Here is a 26,471-nt window from a genome sequence, read left to right as displayed (position 1 = left end):
ATACCATGTACTCCTTTCAAATGACCAAGCCCTGACTGAGCTGGCTGCACTGTCAAGGGTCCCATTTCACTTAACAGTCTGGGGAAGAAATAAGAATTGTGAATGGTGAAGTAGATGGATAGTGGTGAGAAGTGGAATGCTGTACTTTTGAAACCTTAGAAAATAATGTAAAAATAAAAAACACAACCCCCCTCCCAAGGAAACTGATGAAACAAATTTTCATAAATGAACTAAAGCCAACTTTATATCTGATAACTGCTTTGTGTCCAAAAGAAAAAAAAATGTGATATCATACCAGCATGTCTGACAATTTTGCATTCAAAGGTGCTTTGGACTTGTAGAATTTACAAGTCAATAGGATTGAGATCTTTCTATCTTGGAATTCTATTAGCAGATTACGTGGGTAAAAGTTTCCCAATCCTAATAAATTTAGGAAAAACTGGAAAACTGCTCACGTACATTGTGTAGTAAGCTAATCCAAAAATATAACTCAACCTAATGTCCTAACCTAGAAAATATAATTCCATGTTGGAATTCCAGGGATCAGAAAACATTTTCACTAATTCTATTATCTTAATAGTTTTAATGTATTATGGAAGGAAACAATGGAAGGCATTTTTATAATATATAAATTAAAATTGCTCTTATTATATGAAAGATCCAAAACCTAAAAATTTTATCTCAGATAAGAAAGCCATTATTTAGGGAAAAGTCAAAAACAACTGTGTAAGTATAATGAAAACAACTTGCATTAGATTAGAGAGATGGTCTCAATTCTCATCCCTGATCTTGTCAATTTAGGTGAAACTCTACAGAAGTTATGCTTTTTTAAAAATGAGTTACGATTAAAAATTATGTTTAAGAATTTTTTTTTTCATGAGCAAGCTTTAAAATTCTGAGTGTTAGTTAAAAAAGATTTTTTTAAAAGATTTTATTTATTTATTCATGAGAGACAGAGAGAGAGATAGAGAGATAGAGAGAGAGAGAGAGAGAGGCAGAGACACAGGCAGAGGGAGAATCAGGCTCCATGCAGGGAGCCTGATGCAGGATTTGATCCCGGGACTCTGGGATCATGCCCTGGACCGAAGGCAGGCACTAAACCGCTGAGCCACCCAGGGATCCCCTAGTTAAAAAAATTTTAAGTTACAAATATATAAAAGACAATTTTAAGAAGTTGCCTGATTAAAAGAAACTGGTTGCCAGAGTAAATTCTGGGTGCAATAATTTGCAAAGCTAGATGTGTCACGTTCAAAGTTTTATGCACCAAAGATTTTCACAAGCTGGAACACAATTTGTTCCTCATCTACCATGCAATAATTCTTAATTTTGTGCATTCTGCTTAAGCAAAAACAAGAAAGCAAGAGAGTAAAATCTGCAAGTGCGTTTTCACTGCACCCTTCTGATTCTCTACTGGTATGAAATTTGCTAATTCTGTTGGAGGCGTATTAGAAAGCTGGAGTTTGTAAGCTGGCAGGAGTGTTTCAGATATTCTGTGGATGAAAAATGTAAGTGAATAATTCCTTTGCTTAGAATTGTTTCATCTTTTCTACATTTGCTGTTAAGATTAGTTAAAATCAAAATAGAAACCCCTCCTGATAAGTATGAAAAAAAATAATGAAAGTGTTTTATTGCTTTGGGGTCTTAGAAGATTCTATCACTTGTGTTCCCTTGATCATAAGAATGAATGAGTATTTATTTCTAGACATTAATTAAATTAGTAACAGTGTTTCTTTATAACATTATAATTAAATCCAGTAACGGAGTGGCTTACATTTGGTAATCTTGTTATATTTAGAGACAATCCAATATCTGGGGATTTACTCAGTTTTCTAAATCTTTTTTTTTAAATTTTTATTTATTTATGTATGATAGTCACAGAGAGAGAGAGAGGCAGAGACACAGGCAGAGGGAGAAGCAGGCTCCATGCACCGGGAGCCTGACGTGGGACTCGATCCCAGGTCCCCAGGATCGCGCCCTGGGCCAAAGGCAGGCGCTAAACCATTGCGCCACCCAGGGATCCCTCAGTTTTCTAAATCTTAACAGGTTTTTGCTGTTCACATCACAGTCAACATCATTCACACCTCTGCATCCTATCCCAACCCAGTTTAATGATGCTATTTCTCTGTCATTTATTTCTCCCTGGTTTACACTGGGTAGTTTACAAAAATAAGGCAAGAGAAGAAGAGTAGGGTTGATTACTGGCTCCATCAGTCATGTGTCTTTGGGTTGCTTTCCTAAATTCTCTAAGCCTCACTTTTTTTTTTTAAATCTCTAATTGGAAGATAATGTTCTAGCCAGCTCAGGGGATGGGATTGCTATGAAGATTTAAATGGAATAATAGAGGATCCCTGGGTGGCTCAGCGGTTTAGCACTTGCCTTTGGCCCATGATCCTGGAGTCCCGGGATTGAGCCCTACATCGGGCTCCCTGCATAGAGCCTGCTTCTCCCTCTGCCTGTGTCTCTGCCTCTCTCTCTCTCTCTCTGTGTCTTTCATGAATAAATAAAATCTTTAAAAAAATAAGTGGAATTATATATATATATATAGGTGTTTTGTTAATTGCAAAAAGCTAGACATATGTATGAATTGTGATATTGCCACTGACCCTTTTCTATAAAAAACTGGTTGGTAAGCCAGAGCTGAAGGAGTTCATTAAAGCACTTTCACATTTTTAGTTAGAAAAAATGAAACATTTTGTTGTTGTCACAGGTTAGAATAAAATACTGATAAAATATAAGATCTTGTCGAATTTAAAGTTGTTGATTTGTGGAAAGGTCTTAGCATTATTGCCTGGCACAAAGGAAGCACTGAATAACTGTAACTATTCATGGGTATCAGTATAGTGGCAATAGTAGTGGTAGCAGTGCTGGTATAAGCAGTGCCACAGGTGGTATAACTCCATTACAGCAGAGTTTATGAAAATTCCCTATCTCTTCCTCACATTCATGATATATATTAAGATCCTAAAAAAGAGAGTATATCCTCAGAAATAATATTTTGTTACCTCAAAAGCAATGATCATGAAGGTGACATTAATACATATAAATACATTTATAAAATAATTTAAGTGAAAAAAACCCAAAATAACATGCACACATTGACTAGTTTAAGTATGAAAAGTTCATACATATATACCAACAAATATCAGTTATATTATGTTATATAATATATATATAATATAAATATATTACAATTGCTATCAGTTCACAAACATACTTGACAAACTTATGAGTTAGTGAGGGAAAGTTCAAGCCACCTGTCCAAATCAAATAGTTGGCAAGTGTCAAGTCTCTCTTTTCTGAATAAAAGCTAACACTCATCTCATTGTATATCAATAACTTTTGAAAGATGAATGAATGCTAGTGATTTTAAATTGTATATTGCATTTGGTAATCACTAATTTCCTTACATTCTAGTAAAAAAGAAAAGAAACACTTTCATCTAATTAGGTGATATAAATTTCTACGTTCCTGAGTCAAATGCTATTTGGGGTGGGCCACAGCTACAAAATACAACATTTCAAAGACAGCTGCTACTCCACCATATTCTGTGCCTCGTGTTTTATTCTGTCTTTGTCTTTTCTGTTTGCAAACAATAAAGAAAGGTCAAGAAGCTAAAGTCAAAGAGCATCCAGTTTACTAGCTGGATCTTATATTTTATTTTAGAGCATTCTGTTTACTAGCTATCCTCTTGACTTGACTTGGCAAAACCTGATGTTGCCAGTATTCACAGTAATAATAAATTTACCTGTGAAGAATTAGGACATACTTGTTGCATGTACAGTATCAATGAATTCCAAAATAAAGAAAACAAAACTAAAATTACCACTGCAACAAACACAAAACCATCTTAAATCTCCCCAGAGATTGTAAAATGAATTAGGATATTTAATGTTAGATTTTTGTTTTGTGTTAGTTCAGCAAAAATTGCTACCCTTGATCTAGTCTCACAAATACAGTAATTATGATAATGTAGTATCAGATGGCATGTAGGAAGTTATGCTTTCAATTATTAATTAGAATAATAAGAAATCCTTGAAAATATTTTACCAGTTTTCTTTTTTTTTTTTTTTTTTTTAGATTTTATTTATTTATTCATAGAGACACACAGAGAGAGGCACAGGCTCCATGCAGGAAGCCTGACGTGGGACTCGATCCCAGGACCCCGGGATCATGACCTGAGCTGAAGGCAGACGCTCAACCGCTGAGCCACTCAGGTGTCCCCTTACCATCATTTTCTTTGGCCATTTTTCACGTACACCTGTATATACAAGTTGTTTATATATGTAAAGTTGTTTTAAAAAGTTGCAATTATAAATTTTGGGGCAATTCTGTGCTTCACTTCTATATATTGATTATATCGATCATTATTAAATTCATTACATGGTCTTCACAACCATCGTTTAATAGCTTTAATATGAGTATGAAATTATAAAAACATTTTAGGTCATTCTAACTAATTGGAGCCAGTAATATATAATACAAATCACAGGCAGAAGTAAGAGTTGGAGCTTTCGAATGAGACAGTCATAATTTTGAATTCTGACTTAACCAAGAGTTAGTTGTTCATTCCATCCATGTTTTATCATTCCTTCAAAAATTATCTGTTGAGTATGTACCATGTGTCAGACTTTGGTAGTATGATACTGAGTATATATTCATTGGACAGACATGAGCCCGACTCTCATGGAACTTTACGTCTAATGAATACAAGAAAATAGAGAACACAGAAAAGTATAGGATTTAATCTTTGTATAGATGGCAGGGAGGAGAATGCTCATATTTAAGGAGTTAGGGAATGTCTCTTCAAGTAAGTGAAATTTCAATCAGTAGAAACAGCATGTGCAAGTCTTCAGATAAAGAAGAGCATAGCAAACATGATAAAATGAGGGCATGTAAACAAATACAGAATTCAGAGCTGAGCCTGCAGATATCAGATCATAAATTATACAGCATATTAAGGAATATAAACTTTATCCTGAAAACAATTTAAAAAATCAGATTAATGTATTAAACATTTCCTCCAGAATTTTTTTTTAAATTTCAAAATACTATCTTTAAAATCTTTCCTAACATTATACTACTTACTTTTCCTCTGAGTTTAGGATCAAGAAAAATATATCCATTATCACTAATTCTATTGATTATATTAGGGATCACAGACAGTACAGGACAAGTAAGAGAAATAAAAAAGTATAAATAATTGGAAAGAAGAAGTAAAACTGGTTTTATTGGCAGTTGAGACATTCTGTTCATAAAAGTTTCAAAATAGTCCACCTAAAACTCTTATATATGAGTATATTTATGAGCAAGTTGCTGGATACAGGGTTAATATACAAATAATCAATTGTACATATGGCCTCAAACAATACAATAATGTAACTCATTCAAATATATGTATATATATATATGCAATCACATCAAAAATCATAAAGTATCATAGGTATAAGTATGTCAAAATATATGGAAGATCTTTACCCCGAAAACTACAATTCTCTTTTGAGAGAATTAATGATAAATAAATTGAGATATATATATATATATGGAATATATACCATTTTCCAAAATTAGAAGACTAAGATTGTTAAGATGTTAATTCTTCCTAAACTATTCAATAAGTGAAATCAAAATTAAAACCTCAGATTTGTTGCTCTTGTTGAGGCTGTGTGTGTGTATGTGTGTGTGTGTGTATGTGTTTGTGAAAATTGACATGATCATTTACAAATGTATAAGAAAATGCAGAGGTCCTCTAACAGCCAGCCCAAAACAAGAAAAACAAAGTTGGAGACTTACATTACCCATTTATAAGACTTACTATAGGACACCTGGGTGGCTCAGTAGTTGAGCATCTGCCTTTGGCTCAGGGAGTGATCCCAGAGTCCTGGGATCGAGCCCCATGTCAGGCTCCCAGTGGGGAGCCTGCTTCTCCCTCTGCCTGTCTCTGCCTCTCTCTGTATCTCTCATGAATAAATAAATAAAATCTTTAAAAAATTATTATAAGACTTACTAGAAAGCTACAATAATGAAGACCATACATACTGGCATAAATATATAAATGGAATGTAATGGAGAGAAAAGCAGCAGACCCACACACTTATGTTCATCTGATTATGATTAAAATGATTAATTCAGTAAGGAAAATACTGTCTTTTCCATAAATGATGCTGGAACAATTAGTATCCATATAGAAAGGAAAAGGTATTGTGATCCTTGTTTTATACCATACACAAAAACAATTTAAAATGGACTAAAAATATATCTTAGAAGTGTAGAAAATAAAACTTCTATAAAGAGACATAAGAGAACATCTATATGACTTCAAGGTAGGACAGAAGATTAAAAGCACCAACTACAAAAGAAAAATGATACATTGGTCCTAATTATAATTAGTTATTTAAACCTTAAAATCATCATTAGGAGAATGAAACTAAGTATTTATAATGTATATCTGATAAAAACTTGTATTTGGGATATATGAGAAAATGTAAAAAAAAAAATGGGTAAAGGCAAACTAAGATGTTGCATAGGCCCATCTAAAGATTTGTACAAAAATATTTACTTTGTAAAAAAAAAAATTACTTTGTTAATAAAAGCCCTAAACAGATCAATCCATCAGCAGAAGAGTACGTAATTAAACTGTGAGCTATTTATACAATTGAATATCATAACAGCAATAAAAAGAATGAATATTATATATATATTTATTTTAGGTATATATGTATATACACACATATATTTTTTATATATTTATATATATATTTCTCCCTTTTCTCTCCAATTATCACTACCATCTTTTTTTTTTTTCCCTCTATCTTATGGTTTGAAGATTCTTTCCATCACCATGTCTTCATAATGTATTTGGCATTAATTCATCGGTTTAAGGGAGTTGATAAACAGGACAAAATCACACTACTAATGGAAACTTATTCATTATAATGAGTTGTGAGTAGGACTTACCAGCAATTCATTTTATCTCCTTAATTTTGTGACAAAAAAAAGGATTTTTTGCAGTCAGATTTTAAAATAACTTTATTTTCTAAAACATGGAAGCATTCCCATGTATAGCTATTCAGTATAAACTTCTCCTTGTTTAATTGCTATGCTTTTATGGATTTGACTCGATGCTAGAAATTTATAGTGCAGACAAGATAAGAATAATTTTAGACTTATTGTATTGATATAAGAATAATTTTAGACTTATTGTATTGATATCCTTTTTAGCTTTACACTGAAATTGCTGTCAGAAAGGATTCACAGTAGAAAATAAACACAGTTACTAACACTCTCCTTAGATCAGAAGCCAAACTTGAACATTTTGAAATAAAATGCTCTACTTTACCATCAGTAACTTCCAAATATGCTTTTGTGATGATACTTCCGGCAACATTTAAAGTCTGGCAGATATAATAACCAACATCAGACCGCTGGACATTAGTAATAGTGAGATCACCAGTCTGGGAGACGGAAAAGCGGCTAGTTGACTGTGGCGGCTGATATGAGAAAAGCAGATTCTAGAACCCAGTATTTGGGAGGAAAGAATAGCAATAAGTTAATTACTAGGTACTAGTAATTTGGCATATATACATATATATTTATAAATAGGCTTGTAAATGTATACATACATACTACACATGCATATATACACAAATAAGCTAAATACTCTTTTATCACATATTCACATATATAGATACAAAGTTTAATGACCTAGCCTTGGATAGGATCATTTTAAAATTTAAATAAATTCTAAATATTGATATGTACTTTTATAATTATCAATTTTAAACATTACTAGATATAGAAAAATAGTACCAACAGAGTTAAAAGTTTTACATATTAAGCAAAACAAAATCAAAAGCTTTGCTTTACATACATGTGACTATTAGGATTATAAACACTATATCTTTTAATATATAAACAAATTTAAAATTTAAGCACATTATGACAAATTAAGTTCAAAGGCATCATTTTGACATCATAACAAGAATTTCTGTTGTCTGTCCATTATAAAAGTTCAGTAACTCTATCAAACTGTCAAACTTCTATCAAACTTATTTCTCCTGTTAGATGGTGAGCATATCCATCACAGATAATTTTGAAAATCAAATATTAAATTTAAGAGTTCATAATGAAGTTTTATTTCTGTAGAAAGTTATCTTACATACAAGGTGAACACAATATATAGTATTAAGTGGTACAAATTTTTCACTAGGAATCAAAATGTGTTCCCTTGTTAGAGCAAGAGTATATTTCATGGGAAATAATAATTTATGTCATTGTTTTTCATGAAATGAATAAAGTCAAGATTTCTTCTAACCAAATACATTTGCTCCTTTTTAAAAGTTTAATTAGGGCAGCCGGGGTGGCTCGGCGGTTTAGCGCCGCCTTCAGCCTAGGGCACAATCCTGGAGTCCCGGGATTGAGTCCCATGTTGGGCTCCCTGCATGGAGCCTGCTTCTCCCTCTGCCTGTGTCTCTGCCTCTCTCTCTCTCTCTCTCTCTCTGTCTCTCATGAATAAATAAATAAAATCTTTAAAAAAGAACAGTTTAATTACTTAACATATAATTTTATAAAGGCTTATCTACTATTCCATAAATGTATGTCCAATGACAGAATTTTAGGAAACAGCAAGTTGCCATTAAACTAAGTCAAAATTATTTCAAAATTTGATATAGCTTAACAAACTTAATGAATAATTTATTTAATAATTAAATGAACATTTAAATATTACTCTTCTAAGAACTTCTGGATTTACTATTACCACTATATAGATTTTTTTTTTTAAGATTTTGTTTATTCATGACAGAGAGAGAGAGGGAAAGGCAGAGACACAGGCAGAGGGAGAAGCAGGTTCCCTAAGGGGAGCCTGATGTGGGACTCGATCCCAGGACCCTGGGATCACCACCTGAGCCGAAGGCAGATGCTTAACCACTGAGCGACCCAGAGCCCCATAGATTTTCTTATTTAATTCACTTCCAATTCTCTCTGCTGTGCTAAAATATTTCATTTTTTCTTGTAATTTTCTATTAGCAAATTTAGTCTTTTAGGCCAAATGGAACGTGTTAGAATCAACAAAGATTCTATAACTCAAATGATGGTCTACATACCATAATCAAGTTAATATTTGCCTACCAAAGTGAAAACAAAAGTGAACTTGATGCACTGCCTACAAAAGATGAGTGAGTGCAGTCAGTAAACTACTAATATTTTACCCATACGAGCACAGTAGAAGTGATACCATGAAACAACCTGCCCCAGATTGATTTAAGCAAAAAATAAAAGAGGTTAGGAACAACTGTATTAAAAGTGAATGAGAATCTTTTTTACAGGTATCAAAAAAAAGTAAAGGGAAACGCTTCTTTTGTTGAGGAAGGCAAGCCAATGACCGATGAGAAAAAAAAGACTTACATTTAAAAACTATTATAACGTTCCTACTATCTTTAAAGTGGAATTATTTCAAAATTTCCTTTTTATTAAGCTGAAGCCCAATAGTGAGCTTAGAGTTAGTAAGATCATAGATCTCTATATTATAGTTCAATGTATATAGAAAAATCTGGTTTATAAAATGTTTAGAGTGGGATTTGATAACAAATGGAAATCACAAATGATAGTTTTCAAATAATTAGACTATATTCAACTATATTTAACATGACACCTATATTAATCAGACTACCACATAGTTTGATGAATCTTTAATTGACATATAAATTGATATATATAATTGAAATATATTTATCTATACACACACATATACATACATACATATATACATAAAGAAGTGAAGAAGACACTTGAGATTCCTGCTGTTTTCAGAGAAATGCTACTGATAATTATCATCACTGTTTTAGATGTGTATAAATCTCTTTTAACATCTAATTACAGGGACACCTGGGTGGCACTCTTAAGTGTGGGACTCTTGCTTTCAACTCAGGTCATGATCTCAGGGTCCCAAGATCGAACTCCAAATTGGCTCTCCACTCAGCACAGAATCTGCTTAAGACCCTCTCTTTCCCCTGTACCCCATTTGTGTGTGAGTTTTCTCTCTCTGTCTAAAATAAATAGATGAATCTTTAAAAAAAATAATTACAGATATCTAAATAGTAGAAATGATAATTAAATTATACTGAGAATAAGTGTAGTGTTTTTTTTAACGTGACTTAGTTGGAAATAAAGGTAAATTTAATATGATGATTACTATGCTATATACCACCCTATGTAACAAAACTAGGAAGGTAAAATTGCTTTTAGATTTACAATAATGAAGGAAATTTTGTCTTCTCTCTCATAGTTGAAATTTTCTAGGGCATTCAGAGATTTTTCAGTTCTCTTAAAGTAACAGATACATGACAAAATAACGTTTTGGTTTTTCTTATATATCTGGCACTCACCTTTGCTGACTGAAATATTAGAATAAAGTCTTACCTGACTCCCCTCTCTTCTCCAAAAAATAGCTGGTTGAGGATTTCCGGTTGCTTCACACTGAAATGTTACAGTTCGCCCCAAGGCAACAACCTGGTCACGAGGTTTCACAACAAAATGTGGAGGTTCTAAGGGAGATGAAACAAATTATATTGAATCAAAACCATGTAGTTATTATTCTAATTGAGACAATTTGCCGGTATCCCAAGTGCTGCCATTATTTTATACAACTCATTATGCACTATAAGATATAACGTACCCATTCTCATCCTTAATTTAATTGAAGCTAAGTTGTTAAGTGCATATTTATAGAAAGGAAAAGAGTTTTTTGGTGAAGAGGTTTTTTTTAATTAGCTGACCTTCTAAGATTAAACTCCACATTAAAAGAATTCTTGAGCTGCAATTTGACCCTTTACAAAGTATACCTGAAATTTGTATGAATAAATATCTTTTCTCATTTAGAACTACTTAAAGGTGAATGGACTTTAATCATACACACAAGGACCTCCTGATGTAAGCAGGCCCTAAAATTACTTTAATTTAACTCAAAAGCTCCTGAAATGCTACCATGAAAATTATAACCATTTAGAATCTTCAGTCCAATTACTTGAATAGAAATGAATTTAAAGCAATAGTCAAGTCAAACGCCTCCTTCATTTACATAGGCAAGGGCATGTTCGAACTGAATATATATGGAAATGAGGGCAAATCTGAAACATCTGCTCATCCTGACATTATAAATACTGCCAGCTTTGTCCAAACTGTTTGATTTATACAGACTTAAACGGCCACTTCATCCAGCAGTAAATAGAGTGTCAGAAAATTGTGTCAGTTACATTGAGAGCAATGGCAGCTGAAAACATTAGGTGTGCTGATGGAGTCACTTCTGGGGTGGGGGGGAAGGGGAAAGCTTGTTTCGGGACCATGCTTTATGCTTAGAAAAATGTGCACTGAATGTAAGTCTTTTTACCTACTGTTTACACTTTTCAAATGCATTTCTTATCAACTGTCTGAAACACCTAATTAGTCTCCTCTCTTGTCTCAGCTCAAATTGAAGTGAACATTTCAAGCCAGGCATTTAACAGTTTATACAGGATAGGATTCCTCCAATCCACTTTTTAAGACCAGTCCATTATTTTAAACCTTTTCTTTAAAAGTACTTTTAGCTATTTATATCAGTCACTTACGATAACACCTTCAAGGGAATATGAACCAAAAATTATATTCAAATTATGTCCACAATTGCTATCACTCTGCTCACAAAAAAAAAAAAAAAAAAAATTCTTTGTTAATGAGGGTGAGGATTTGAAAAGGTACTTTTCTCTTGGTAAATACTGTCTAGGCAATTGCATCTAAGACACATATAAAAATATCTGTAATATATATATACATTTTGTAAATCTCTCATTTGAAATATAAACCTCTTTTAAAAAGAGAGAGATGTAACAGAACTTGCTGCAGATTGCATGGTGGCAAAACTGAAGAAAGCAATTAGATCTCCTAACTTTTAGATTAGTGTGATTTCTTCCATACTCCCTTTTTATTTTTAATTGAGGTTTAGTAGAAATTATACCATATGACTAGAAAATTATAGGAGACCTGAAAAATCAGGTCAAATGCCTTCAAATGTCCTGAAACTTACAGGGAAGAAAATACAAAGTTAGGAGATAAAGTTTAGGTTCAATTTGGTAACGCTGAAGTCCTAGCTTATAATTTTTTTTTTAACTCTGATTGTAATTGAGTGGTTTACTCATGAATTGAGCAAACACTATCATTATCCAGGTATAATAACAGGCATGTGTATCATCGCTTGGGGATTTTCCTCCATACACATCCATACAGGAGCATTTGATTCCTTAGTTAAGGGCTGGGATAATTGAGGTAGAAATCAGATCAAGAAATTGAAAGGATTGGCTGGATAATAAACTAAATCCAGAAGAGAGTTTGGTTTGTTTCAATAAAAGAAAAACAAATGATTAATTAAATGACTGGGAGAATATGACTTTCCAATATGCGGGGAATTTGAGTAGGAAAATATAAATGTTCAAACCACTCAGAGAAATATAAACTTCGGGTGGTCTCTTTTCTAAATCTCAGAAGCATGTCTAACAACGTGTGCCAGAACCCATGTTTCTTTTATAAAATGCCAGCTCTCCTCCAACCTCAAAGACTTATTTGGGAACAAGGGATACAAACCCTTATGCTAACTACATTTATCCTGCAGCAATCTTTCCACACAGGATATCTGCCTGGAAATGAATTTACTATATTTTGCAGGCATATTCTTGAGCCAACATCAACAGTGACATCAGCTACAAGATACGTCTTAGAAATATAACTTTAAAAACCCCTTTCTACATGTATGTTAAATATTAGGTATAAATATATCTCTATGAAAATTCAAATGGATTAAATATGCCTCTATCAATCAATCTATCTATGACCATCATCTACCTTTCTAGATTGAGAAGGCCATTCATCACATCCATCTATTTGATGTTTATGATATAATGTTGGAATATTTTTCAAAGGCTACCTTTCAACTTGCCATAATTAAAAATATAACCATGTTACTAACGTCATATATGGTCAGTGTTGAAAATTTAGAAAACTAGACAAGCAAAGAGAAAAAGAAGAGCTAACTATAATTCAACCACGCAAATTGTACAAGTGTTTTAAAATATTCTTCTATAATATCATTTCAATAACTATTTAATAATCTATATACAAATTACTTAAATCACTTCACCAAGCTATTGTTTTTAAATTGGGTTTGTTTCCAATTTTCACTATTAAAAATAACAGTGATATTAACATTCTTCCCAATTATATTCAAGATTATTTCAACTGATGCCTCCCCTACAGGGCACTTTCCTCGCTAACCTCCCATACACTGAACATTAATCTTTGCTAAACTGAGAATAGAATTGCCTACTAATTAGCCTGTTTATATTTGTGAGATTAAACATTTACTTTATATTACCTTGTCATTGATATCCTATTTGTTGTGAATATTGTATTCCTATGCTTATCTTTTTTAATTCTAAGAACTATTGATAGGCAAAAATTTTATCCATTTCTCATATATGTTGTAGATATATTTTCTCATTTTGTGGACAGTCTTTAATCTGGTTAAGCATTTTTGGTATTCTATCAATAAAATATAGATTATATAATATATAATAAATTTTGTAAACATTCACCTCTATTTTCATCCTATATGTTTGTCTTTATTTTTTATGTTTAAAATTAATCCATATATATATGTATATATATATATTACATATATGGTAGCATCAAGAAAGCTATATTTTTCAAATAGTCCCTTATTGCATCACCATTAAGGAACAATCCATCCTATCTGTATTAGTATGAATACCTTTAGAATATTTGTGTAGCTCTTTAACTTAAAAAATAGGGAGCTTCTCTTAGGATCAAATTATTCCCTGGGGTATACCACTTAGCATCCTCATGGAAAATTCTCCAAAAGTCATGTAGCATTTTTAAAGGGTATATGTACCTTCCCTAATGTATTTCTCATAAGAGTACTTAGAAACCTAATGACTATTAATATAAGGACAAGTGTTTATCAGAGCAAACTTCGATAAATTTTGGAAGCATCATGCAATTATTTCTTACATAAAATGAGATGAATCTGATACATAGAAATGAAAATGAATGCATACAGCCCTATGTGCAGTTATTCATCAAAAGGACTTTGAATGACTATTACTAAAGGAAGTTATTTATAAAAGCTAAGATAGACAGACATGAATTCATAAACATATTTGAGATTTTTAAAAAAACCCAAATCATTCTGTGGGCACCTATTTTTGTTTGTTTACCTTATGAAATATAAATTAAAATGGTACTTCAAGACAATATAGTCCTATCACTTATTTTATTACTCAAGTAAGGAGAGAAAAAAATAAAAGGATGCAGATCACATATCATTTAATAAAACATAAAGTTAGCAACCCCATTACCTTTACTCTTTGTCACAGTTACCCATACTTCCTGCAGACTTTATTCTGTGCGGTCTTTGAGGCCAATGACAAGTGAAACATGGAGGCTGATTGGTTGAAGGACATGGAAGGGTATGGATGGAAAGGGGAAGAGAAGTTCCAGTCACAGTGACACGGTGATTAGAAGATGGCCAATAAAATGTCAACTTACCAGACCCAACTAAAACAAAAAAAAGAAAACATGAAATAAATAAAAAATAAAGAAACAGAAACGAAACAGGAAAAAGTAATAAGATTTGACTTAACAATGATATTTCTCTTAAAGTAAAATAAAGAACACATTAATATTTGGCTCATGTGGGCCATGAATGAATATTTGTTAGCATTTTAAGAATAATCATGAGTAACTTAAGAAAAATAGAAATGACTCTTAAAATCTCTACTATGATTAAATGACAGCTACAATGGATGATAGCCATACAATTATAAAACACATTTCGATGACTACATTTTGCTATAAGATGACATGGTTAGATAGCTACATACATAATGAGTTTAAACACACTATAAATCTTAACTGTTAATGTTACTTAGAATAGAAATCAAGCATCTTAATCAAAGATAAAGTAGTGTTAAATCGAACAACTCCATCATCAGATTAATTTTTAAAATGTCCATGCAACTAATGATATTCTATTAAATCTGTGTTTCTCATACTTGAATAAGCACATGGATCACCCTAAGACCTGGTTAAAATACAAATTATAACTCCATAGATAAGAAGTGTGGCCTTTGACTTTGCATTTCTAACAAGCATTCTCAGGTACTGCTGGTCCATGACCACAGGCTGAGTAGCAAGGTTATTAAAAAGTTACACCTTTTAGGTTACACCTAAATTCTTGCAGAATTTTAATTGAGAAGATGTATAGAAAAACGTAAACACATGAAAACATATAAAACTTTATAAACCTATCTAATAAAGTCATAATCATGTTACCTACTGCAAGGCTGAAACATTGGACATTTTAATATAGAAAGCTCAAGTGATACTTTATTTATTTATTTATTTATTTATTTATTTATTTATTTATTTATTTAAAAGATTTTATTTATTCATGAGAGAGAGAGAGAGAGAGAGAGAGGCAGAGACACAGGCAGAGGGAAAAGCAGGCTCCAGGCAGGGAGCCTGACGTGGGACTCGATCCCAGGCCTCCAGGATCACACCCTGGGCTGAAGGCGGCGCTAAGCCGCTGAGCCACCTGGGCTGCCCAATACATATTTTAAATACTGGAAAATGACTGCTTTGTTTTGATCTTTTATTTATTTTTATTTTTAAAGATTTTATTTATTTATTCATGAGACACACAGAGAGAGGCGGAGATACAGGCAGTGGGAGAAGTAGGCTTTCTGTGGGGAGCCTGATGTGGGACTTGATCCCAAGACCCCAGGATCACACCCTGAGCCAAAGGCAGATGCTCAACCACTGAGCCACTCAGGTGCCTCTGTTTGGCTTAATTTGAAGCAAAGGAAATAACTGCCAAACACAGAACTTTTTCATAATAGCCCCACGTACAGCCACAAAATATCTTATTCAAATAAATAACTCCTACATCTTAAAGCAAATCATATTAATTTAACTTGATATACATTTCTGCAGTATGCAGGAACTATGCTAAGCCCTGCTGCTGTGAGATGGTACAGTTTAAAAATAGTGACAATGCAACAATAAAACAGAACACAACAAAGACTTCCATCCAACTATAAACAGCCTGCCCAAGTTATTTCCCAGGTTGAACTAGAAATTACATTTCCTCAATACCTTCCACCAGGGGAAAAAAAAACACAAAGGGCTGGGGGAAGATCAGGTGTCTGATGGGATCATGGGACATTCTGGTACAATATATGACCTGAAGTAATATTTTCTTTCTTTTTTTAAAGTGCATTTGAGAGAGAGAGAGAGAGAGAGAGAAAGAGAGCACAAGCAGGGGAGAGAGGTAGAGGGAGAAGCAGACTCCCCGCTGAGCAGGGAGCCCAAAGTGGGATTCAATCACAGGACAGTGTGATCATGACCTGAGCTGAAGGCAGACACTTAACTGACTGAGCCACCCAGGTGTCCTGAAGTAATATTTTCAAGCTCTATTTATTTTGCTTTGCTTTTGCTTTATGGGCATGCTCAGTAATCCATGTAGAAGGATAAAAATGTATGTTTTAAATAAAACACAAAATAATAAAAAATAAATGAAAAGAGAAATAAAATAGAGACAAAATTCTCTTGCCTATTGTTAACAAGTATGCAAAACTTAAAGGTAACTCAGAAGCACATTTCAATTCACATGTTCCCTTCATGAGTAAAATAATTGTCTTTTTCATTCTAAAAAAAACCCAAAAATCAATCTTTTCTCAACTTACTCAGCTATGCTACCTAGACTTGAAAACAGAGTTGGTTGAATTTGGTTACACTTTTGAATCTTTCAAGATATTGTCTTTTAAGTGGCAGGAAGAAATATTTAGAAACTACAAAAGAGAGATGCTGACAATCTGTAGCAATAGTATTTGCTTTGAAAAAAACAAAAGATAATAGAATTATCTTTTGGGATAACCTGTGAAAATAAATTTGATATTAGTTGGATGCAGTGAAGATTAAGCCTTATTTAAAGTCAAGAGACTACAGGAATGATTCCTAAAGATATTCTAACCATATAACTTTTGGTCATGTAAAATTCCTGAGACATTTCAAAAATACCCAATATGTTAGAAACAAGAAAATTAATAGGAAGCAGGTCATTTAAAATTTAAAAAGTGCCTTTTACCCTGTTTAAAGGGTTTACCAGCAATCAAGCCATAGGAGTCAAATCTTTCATTAACTAAAACCCAAGGTGTTCAAGAACTTCTGGCTGATGTATTTGCATTTCATATCAATAACAAATGACAACTTGAAAATATTTCATAACATTATCTAAGAACAACATCTAACACAGAAGCTTCCAAAGCATCAGAGGTTTTTGAGAGTACCCTATCTTGCATGATCATTTAAGCTTTTAACAACCATGATTATCAGGAAATGATGTCTCTTATCTAAATGAAAACCTCGCCTGTCACAATTTTTTTTTTTTTAAAGATTTTATTTATTTATTCATGAGAGACACACACAGAGAGAAGTAGAGATACAGGCAGAGGGAGAAGCAGGCTCCATGCAGGGAGCCTGATGTGGGACTTGATCCCAGATCCTAGGATCACGCCCTGAGCCAAAGGCAGATGCTCAACCACTGAGCTACCCAGGCGTCCCTCGCCTGTCACAATTTAACTCCTCTTTTTGTTTATTCTAGTTTCAGTACACAAATAAATGTCATTAGTATCCTCCGTATAAAATCCTTTTACTCAGTTGAAAGAAATGATCATCTTAAACTTTCTTGTCTCAAGGATAAATGATAGAAATTTCTTTAAGTTTTTTAGATTTCCCCTTTTTACCATACTTCTCTCAGAGTCAGGTCAAAGAATTTTCTTTCCATACAGACAGTAGGGACTTTCTATACAACAATCAGGACCCATTATCATCCAGTTAGATCTGTCCAGAAAGAATCTGAGAAAAGTAGAGTAATCTGGATCATGTTCATTCATCATCCTCTGAAGTTTGTGGTTTATGGGCAGTCTCACTCCTACACTCCCCTAACTCTTGTCAACTTCTTTTCTTTCTACTTTAAAGGCTAGGAGCCCCTCTACCCCAACTCCCTTTTCTCGTTAAGAAAGAGGAAAAGCCTGTCTGTCTCCATCTCTAATAAAACAATAAAACTATAAAATGGTAGTGCTGGAAGTGACCTTAGAACTTATCAGTCTAATTCTATCCTTCTTGCATGAGAAAATGGGAACCTAAATTGTTCAATAACTTTCTCAAGGTCACAGATGACTAACCAAGACTGCCTTTTTTGACTAAATTTAAGTCTCTAATAAATTTTTCTACTTGTTAGCCAGTTTAGGGAGAACCATATGCAACAGGACATAAAATGTATTTGGTTTTACATTTAAACTGTCATAAATGTTAACCTAAAATCACCACCATTAAAATAATTACTATAAAAACTTTCTAAAATAATTGCTCAGGATACTAAAAAAATCTTTTAAAAATAATTAGCTATAGTTTTAAAAAGACATGGAAAACTAACAGATAAGACAGTAGGCTTAAAACTTCCTAACAAGTTTACCTTTTTGGACAAAAAACGCAATGTGATTAATTTTTAAAGGTGAACCAATTTTCATCATTTCATCACTTACATCATTATAAACTGGATAATACTCTTTTGAAAGGTAATAACAAATCATATTTCTACACAATTACTTTAATAGTAAATATGTTACACAGGAAGTAAAATAAACTCAAAAAGTAAACGTACCTTTTTAAGAGATTAAAACTTTCTATTTTGTTAACATGGTAGCATTATGCAGATTACAGTAACATCCCTAATTTTTTTTCTCAAATTGAAAGAGTTTAGAAAGGAGTGAGAGATTAGAGAATTTGCCACAAAGCTGTTTGTATCAAAAACACACTGCTTTCACTTAGATTATATTATTTTGGTGGGGTGGAGAGGAGTTACACAAAGTCTAAATATATATATAAATACATATATACTACACATATAGGTATATATATACTATATAATTTGTTTATGTAATTATAAAACTCTAGTTCCTGTATTGAGTGTAATAAAAGAAAAAGGACAGCTTTCTCTAAAATATTTGGAGACATACAAGTACTACATCTTTGGATGATACTTTTTTTTAAAAGTTTAAAATGGAAAAAATTTAGCCTTCCCTTTCTCCCTCCTTCCCTTCCTTCCTTTCTCTCTTTTTTCATTCTTTCCTCCCTCCCCACACACTCACTCTCACACATACATGCACACACACTTAGAATAAAGAGATTTTTTTCCTCTTTTGAATGTGACATCAACAGGCCCCCAGTTGTTTAACTACTTTAAAATATTCTAAGAATATACATTGTTCAGACAATATCTTTAGGTATAAATAAGTAGCTAAGAGAAGCAAAAATGGATGGGAGCAAAGAAGGAAGGAAAGAAGGGAGGAAGGAAGGAGGGAGGGAGAGAGGGAAGCTCTCTTCTATCTGCTTGTCAGATACAGGAGACAAGAGTCAGAATGATGATAAATGTCTAAAAAAATACACAGAAGCTAAAGAAAGAGGCCTTTTTTTGGGGGGGGGGTCTGAGAAAATAAGGTAGCTGTACAAATACTTAAGTCTTCAGATTAGGCCTAATAAATACTGGGAGCAGCCAATCTTGATAACTACTTAGGCCAGAAGAGAAGATAATGGCCTAAATAATAGCATGAGTGACTTAGGGAAAGTACAGAAAAGAAGCAGTTAACAGTAAAGGTCACTGAACCATGAATTGGTTGCCAACTGTGATGTCTCCAGAGGTCTTTAAAATGGGATTTATTTCCATTTGGCCACAACAGTTTAGCTATAACCCTGTCTGGTAAAGGAATAGAGTAGCTGATTCTTAAAGTGCTTTGTGCACTATGATTTTAAGAATATGGAAATTCAGAGGCAAAGCAGGACAGTGGATATATCTTTCTGGGAAATATTCCCAGTATTTTCCCTTCAGATTATGTATATATAAACATATACTCTACTAGAAAATGTCCTCAAAAATATCCTTTTAAGTTAATATTACCTCAAGTCGATGAAGCTTATACATAGCTCATGATAAATAAAGAAGATATCAAAGAATTCCAAGAAAATATTCGCACAATTACCACAACAATATGATTAAAATTTGGATATTTTCACACCAAGATTGCAATTTTTGAAGAATAATGGCAAATACATTCAAGTTTATCCTTATAACTTAAATAAAGCATATGATTCTTCACTGTTAACCATGGGCAATATAATTATTTTGAAATATAATGACAGAAGACAGCCACTACAGTGAGTCTAAAATAATTTATGTATTCTAAACTCCTAGAATGACTCTATAAAAGATTTCATAGTTAAGCAAATTTATCTATGGTAAAACCAATCCTATTATTAAATATCAGAGAATAACAGCTTTATTGAATGTCCTATGAATGAAATCACCATGACTATGGAATTCTGCTAATTCACAGATATTTGTTTTCATTACTAGTAACTAACTTCTAATGATCTTTAAATTAATGTGATTTTTTTTCATTCTTGTATCGTTTTTTTTTTCATTGAATAGCAGGGTTCAATTAATAAATCTGACAGCCTAGCATTGTAAACACCCCATTCCAGTAGAAGGTGAATGAAGTAAAATAGTGAGTTACATGACTCTTTTGAGAAGAAATACATTTTTATTAAAACAGAAGAACACTTATATTTTCAAGTAGTAATACTACCTATGTTTGAACTGACTGAATTATAGTCACTGTTATGCCGGAGAAATTATATGCATACATACTCATGAATGATAATATCTCTAACAATTAAAAACACTTAAGATTTTTTTAATACTAGGTGTGATTTTTTTGGAGGTAAAGACAGAGCTTAACTTAAAAGCCTGTCATTATGTCTTTCAATTTCTCAGACATAAAAATAGAGTGATTAAGAGGGGCACTTTTAGAATATATTTAATAGATACATAAAATACTATGAACTTTTCCCCTCCAGTCAAACATTTCACATTATTTGTGGATCACTGGTTCTGGAGATAATTTGGTTGTCACAACTGAAGGGGGATGCTACTGGTATCTAGTGGAGAGAGGCCTAGGAGCCTGATAAACATCCTACAACCCACAAGACAGCTCCCCAAAACAAAGAAGGATCCAAACCCACATGTTAAAAGTGCCAGGACTGAGAAACATTGCTATAGATTATCTGTTCCATTGAAAGTTTAACAGAATAGTAATGGCTAATTATTTTCCCACAAATATACACAAAGTAATTTGCACAATGCCTAATGTATCATAGATACTCAGAAAAAGTTGATATTTTTCTCCTTTTCCTTCCACTTCTAAAAAAGGCTTCACTTTCCTTTTTAAAAAAAAATATTTATTTATTTATTTATGTGAGAGAGTGTGCATGAATGGGAGGGAGGCAGAGGGAGAGAGAAAGAAAGAAGCAGACTCCCCGCTGAACATGGGGCTTCACGTGGGGCTGGACCCAGGGCTGGATCCCAGGACCCTGAGATCACCCATTCTGAAAGTAGGTGCAACTTAGCTATTGTCTACTAAAGAGTCTGAGATTGAAATGCAACTACCCGGCAATCTATGACCATGTGTGTGCCAGCTGACATAGGACTCAGGATCATAATTTTGAGGTTAATATTCCCTAGATCAATTTAGAAAGCCAGAAACCTGGATCTTTCTTCTCTCTCCTCCTTGAAATGTACAATTCATTACCAAATGCCATAGCTTTTATTTCTGAACTATTTGTGTATTCCATTTCCCTCTTTCTAGCTCTACTGCCACCACTCTGGCTCAAGTTATCCAACAGTGCTCAACTGAACTACTGCTTTGCTTCTTACCAATTAAATTTCATGATATGGCCAAAGTGCTTAAAAACAAAACCAAAGTAAACTAACCTGATTATAGATGTTTGTGCTTAAAATCTTTCAATATGGTTTCATTGTTCTTCAAATAGAGACCAAAATCCTTAACATGGCCTTGCTATGTGACTCTTCGGTGTCTTCTTGTATCGCCTGTCCCTTCTCATCTCCCTAACTTAGCTCCACTGGCCTTTTTTTTTTTTGTCCTTGATTTTACCACATTTCAGCTCGAAAGAGATCTTCAAGTAATTCCCCCTAAATTTGACACTAAGTCTTATCAGAAGGCCATATATATTCTCATAGTAACCTTAATTTTCCTCCTACAGCACTTATTATAGCTTAAAATTACACATTTCTCTAATTATTCTCTAAACGTCTATCTCCCAAACTAGACTATAAACTCATAAGAGTAAAGATTTAACTATTTGCCATTATTTCTCTAGAATTTACCAAGTTGAAAACGTTACTCACCTTGTAAATATCTGTTTATCTTGTAAACAAATGAGAATAATGTTCCCATTGTGTATCTGAAAGTACTTTTGCCCTCCCTGGCATATCTACATCTTTACAAATCCACACTCTACATTTTGCTAGTACTGTTGTTACTTGTGTACATCTCTCTCCTTCATTAGCTGTACTAAGCTCCATGAAGGCAGGATCCAGGTCTTCTTTATCTTTGCATCCCTTACAGCATCCAGCATACTGATTTGTATGTAAGCAATTGCTCCAGAACTTGTTTATTAGAAAATCTGGAAGCCTACTTTCAAATGTTATATTTCATACACTATAGGGTCTAGAGTTGAGGTATATAATGATAAAAAAAAAATGTAAAGATAAAATTACTCAACTGAGCAGATCAAGATCCTCTCCAGAATTAGTTAGGTCTATCCTGCATAAATCACATAACTTTTCTACATCTCAGTTAAATAAAGAGCCATCAGTGTTAGCTAACTATGTGTCATTTCATAAACCAGAAACCCTCCCAGCAACTCAGTAGGAAAATGTCTAATACACCAACTTGCAAAGGGAGGGAAGTGAAGATTAAATACTTTCTTTTCCTTTTTTTAAAAGATTAGGTAATTTTCCTAAGGTCATACATTAGGTAAGAAGTGAAAGTTTGGAATTCAGGTCTGTCCAGCTCTTAAAATCCTTACTCTTTTTGTTACATTGTATGGTTTCTGCATTAAAAGAGTTAAGCTTTATTCTAATGTAATTTTGGTTCTGTTTTGGCTTCATGACCTAAACCAAATAACTTTTGATACAAAATTATTTACAAAGGAAATCATCAAAAAAAGAAAAGGCAACTACTGAAGGGGGTGGGGAATACTTGCAAATCATATACCTGATAAAGGGGTGGATTAATTTCCAAAATATATAAAGAATTTATACAACTAATAGAAAAAAAAACCAATCCAATTAAAAAATGGGCAGATCTGAATAGACATTTTTCTAAAGAAGACCTACAGATGGCAAACGGACATCTGCAAATATACTCAACATCACACTTCACCAGGGAAAAGCAAATCCACACCACAATGAGATATCACCTCATCTCATTAAAATGATTATCAAAAAGACAATAGTAACAAGTGATGGAGAGGGTGTAAAGAAAAGGGAACCCTTGTGCACAGTTGGTGGGAATGCAAACTGGTGTAGCCACTATGTCAAACAGTATAGAGGTTCCTCAAAAAATTAAAAATAGAACTACTATATGATCCAGCAATTCCACTTCTGGGCATTTACTCAAAAAAAAAAAACCCCAAAACACTAATTCGAAAATATATATGCACCCCCATGTTCATTGGCACCTTATTTACTAGACAAGATATGGAAATAACCTAGGAGACCAGTATGAATAAACTGTAGTATATATAGAATGGAGTAATTATTCAGCCATTGGAAAAAAAAAAAAGGAGAAGAAGAACGAAATCCTGTCATGTGAGTCACCATGGATGGACCAGTAAGGGCATTATGCTAAGTGAAATAAGTCAGAGAAAACAAGACAAATACTCTATAATCTTACTTATACATGGAATTTAAAACAAATAAACATACCAACAAAAAATACCAAGCTCATAGACACAGAAACTAGATTGGTGGTTGCCTGAGGCAGGAGGAAAAGGTAGGCAAAAAAGGTGAAGGGCATCAAAAGGTACAAATTTCTGTAAGATAAAGAAGTCATAGGGATGTAATGTACAGCATGCCAATAATAGTTAATAATACTGCATATTTAAAAGTCCCTAAGAGAATAAATCTTAAAAGTCTTCATTACAAGAAAAATGTATTATGTATTAATAATAATAATAAACATATGTCATTATGTATGGTGATAAATATTAACTGGACTTCTCATGGTGATCATTTTGCAATATTTACAAACATCAAATCATTATGTTGTATATCTGACACTACCATGTCATATGTCAATGGTACTCTAAAATTTTTTAAATGCACAATTCATGTATTAAGGTATTAAATTAACATGAATATATAATTATTCTCATATTTTATATTATCATAGAAAAACAATGTCAAAACATCCAATTCTGTCTCTGAAAAGTGATGTGATGCAATCTTTTAGGAAGACCACTGCAAATGTCACATGTATGTAGTCAAGCATCAAATGCAAATGCTCATACTCTGCTATATGATATTAAGATATCTCTGATCTCAGTCCCCTCATCTGTAAAACGGACCTAAAATAAATGATTTGTAAGCCCCCATCCACGACTCACATTCCAAATCTTTTCAATTGGGTACAGAAATAATATAATTTAACATTTATTCCCAAGAAACTTAAGGCCAAAATTACCTATTATAAATCTTATTTATTTACTTATTTTTAAAGATTTTATTTATTTATGAGAGAAAGAGAGAGAGAGAGAAAGAGCAAGCATGAGCAGGGGGTACGGGCAGAAGAAGAGGGAGAAACAGACTTCAGGCTGAGCAGGGAGGCTGACCCAGCACTAGGATCATGACCTGAGTCAAAGGCAGACACTTAACTGGCTGAGCCACTCAGGCCCCCCTGTTATCAATTATGTTCAGTAATTTAGTACATTTTAGGGGAATAAAAAGCATAAGGAAAAACCTAAGAGGACACCTCATCTGTTTACTAATGACCTAAAAGTATACTGAAATGGCTATTCCACCATCCACAAAGTTAACTTTAAAAGCACCTTTTTAAAATGGCCATATCTATCAGTTTTAATTGTACAGTGCTCTAAATTCTCTCCTAATAACATTGACCACACAAAATAAATGTCCTAAAGCTAAAGCTCACTTTAACAACCATTTATGGATTTTCCTACCCTCATAAATCTGTTATAAAGCAATTACTCAGCTGTATTTTGTCTTATACCTATTTGAGTATTTTTCTACAGGTGTGTTTATACTGGCACATTATTTATCAAGTCCTGAGAATAATAGTTTAAAAGCAAATTAAAGTGCTCATGGTATTTTAATCAGTTTTGCAAACTCCAGGCATGTATTATAAAGTAGCAACTTCCAATTTATACAAATCTTTAAAAACAATAAAATAAAAGGCAGCCTACCATATATTCAAATAAGATTTAAAGGACACCAGCTGCCACATAATTGTAAAGTGTAATGATTCTAGTGATGATCTTGATGTTTGAAATACGCTAGAATGATTTGTGAATCTACAAGAATGAATACTGTTGAGCATAATTAATGCTGTGTATATCTATAAAATATTTACTATGGTAGCAAATAAAAAATCAATAACATGTGCAAAAAAGTTAATTTTTCAGTGATTTTGCATATTTAATTTATTACTGGGTTCATCATTTTTTTAAAAAAGGGGCCCTTAATGTCAAATAGTCTACAATCTATTCTCTTGATGAGTATTCTCTTTTAAACAAGAATTATCTCATCTTATGTCCTAATAGTTCTAGGTAAAATAGAATATATCAATGTGAATTGACTTACAATTCACATAATTGACTTACAATTAATTATTTAACATTAAGTGATACACAATATCACACAATAATTCCATGTCTTCAAGTTCTGTGAGATCGTTAGCAATGAATCTAATGTTTTAATAAAATGAGCTACCACTCAATGGCGAGAGCAAAAAATTATTTCTCTAAATTTCATTTTCAGAGAGAGCAATTCAGACGGTATAGAGTGACCCAATTCTATTACATATTTCCAAACTGATGCCATTATTTCAGAATGTACGCTGCTAAAGAGAGTTGCTAAGTTTTATATCTATGTAACTGAGGGACGAGAAAAACCTCACCAACTGATATGTAGATGAATAATCACAGTAAAGCCCAGAAGATAATGGAAAGCCCATGCTGTGCTATTTGCTAGTGTGGTGCTGTGTCATTATTTGTTACAGAGTCATCATACGTATCAATTATTTCTTGAACCTAACTGCTGTACTTATTTCCTCAAATACTCACTTGGCATACACATTAAGAGTTTCAAATTCTCTGTAGGAAGGCCTTGTAGTGAATGCTTTTCCTTCAGGTTAATGTTTAGATTTTATATCAGTTTGTTTGACATAACTGAGACCAACCCAAAATTTCATGAGTAAATGAAAGAAATC

The 26,471-nt window shown here is 32.9% G+C and overlaps 1 protein-coding gene and 1 long non-coding RNA gene across 11 annotated transcripts in view; one reads left to right on the top strand and one right to left on the bottom strand.

The window, feature by feature from the left end:
* The window catches only part of ROBO1 (roundabout guidance receptor 1), a 1,125,490-nt gene that overhangs the window by 72,632 nt on the left and 1,026,387 nt on the right, over window positions 1-26,471 (bottom strand). For 8 of the 9 annotated variants that reach the window (XM_038581198.1, XM_038581196.1, XM_038581200.1 and 5 more), the window contains 3 exons: window positions 14,590-14,598; window positions 10,417-10,541; window positions 7,337-7,508 (listed from right to left, as the gene is read on the bottom strand). In XM_038581198.1, coding sequence (XP_038437126.1) covers window positions 7,337-7,508; window positions 10,417-10,541; window positions 14,590-14,598 — 306 coding nt within the window. The remainder of the gene's footprint in view (window positions 1-7,336; window positions 7,509-10,416; window positions 10,542-14,589; window positions 14,599-26,471) is intronic. The other variant, XM_038581194.1, reaches the window with a different exon arrangement.
* The window catches only part of LOC111093449, a 44,174-nt gene that overhangs the window by 310 nt on the left and 17,393 nt on the right, over window positions 1-26,471 (top strand). For both annotated transcript variants that reach the window (XR_005382095.1, XR_005382094.1), the window contains exon 2: window positions 1,345-1,505. This is a non-coding gene — a long non-coding RNA (uncharacterized LOC111093449). The remainder of the gene's footprint in view (window positions 1-1,344; window positions 1,506-26,471) is intronic.

Source organism: Canis lupus, chromosome 31, assembly GCF_011100685.1.
Source record: "Canis lupus familiaris isolate Mischka breed German Shepherd chromosome 31, alternate assembly UU_Cfam_GSD_1.0, whole genome shotgun sequence".
In the NCBI taxonomy this organism is placed as follows: domain Eukaryota; kingdom Metazoa; phylum Chordata; class Mammalia; order Carnivora; family Canidae; genus Canis; species Canis lupus.
The sequence above is the reverse complement of the archived record's forward strand: the minus strand, read 5'-3'. Positions and strand labels throughout refer to the sequence as shown.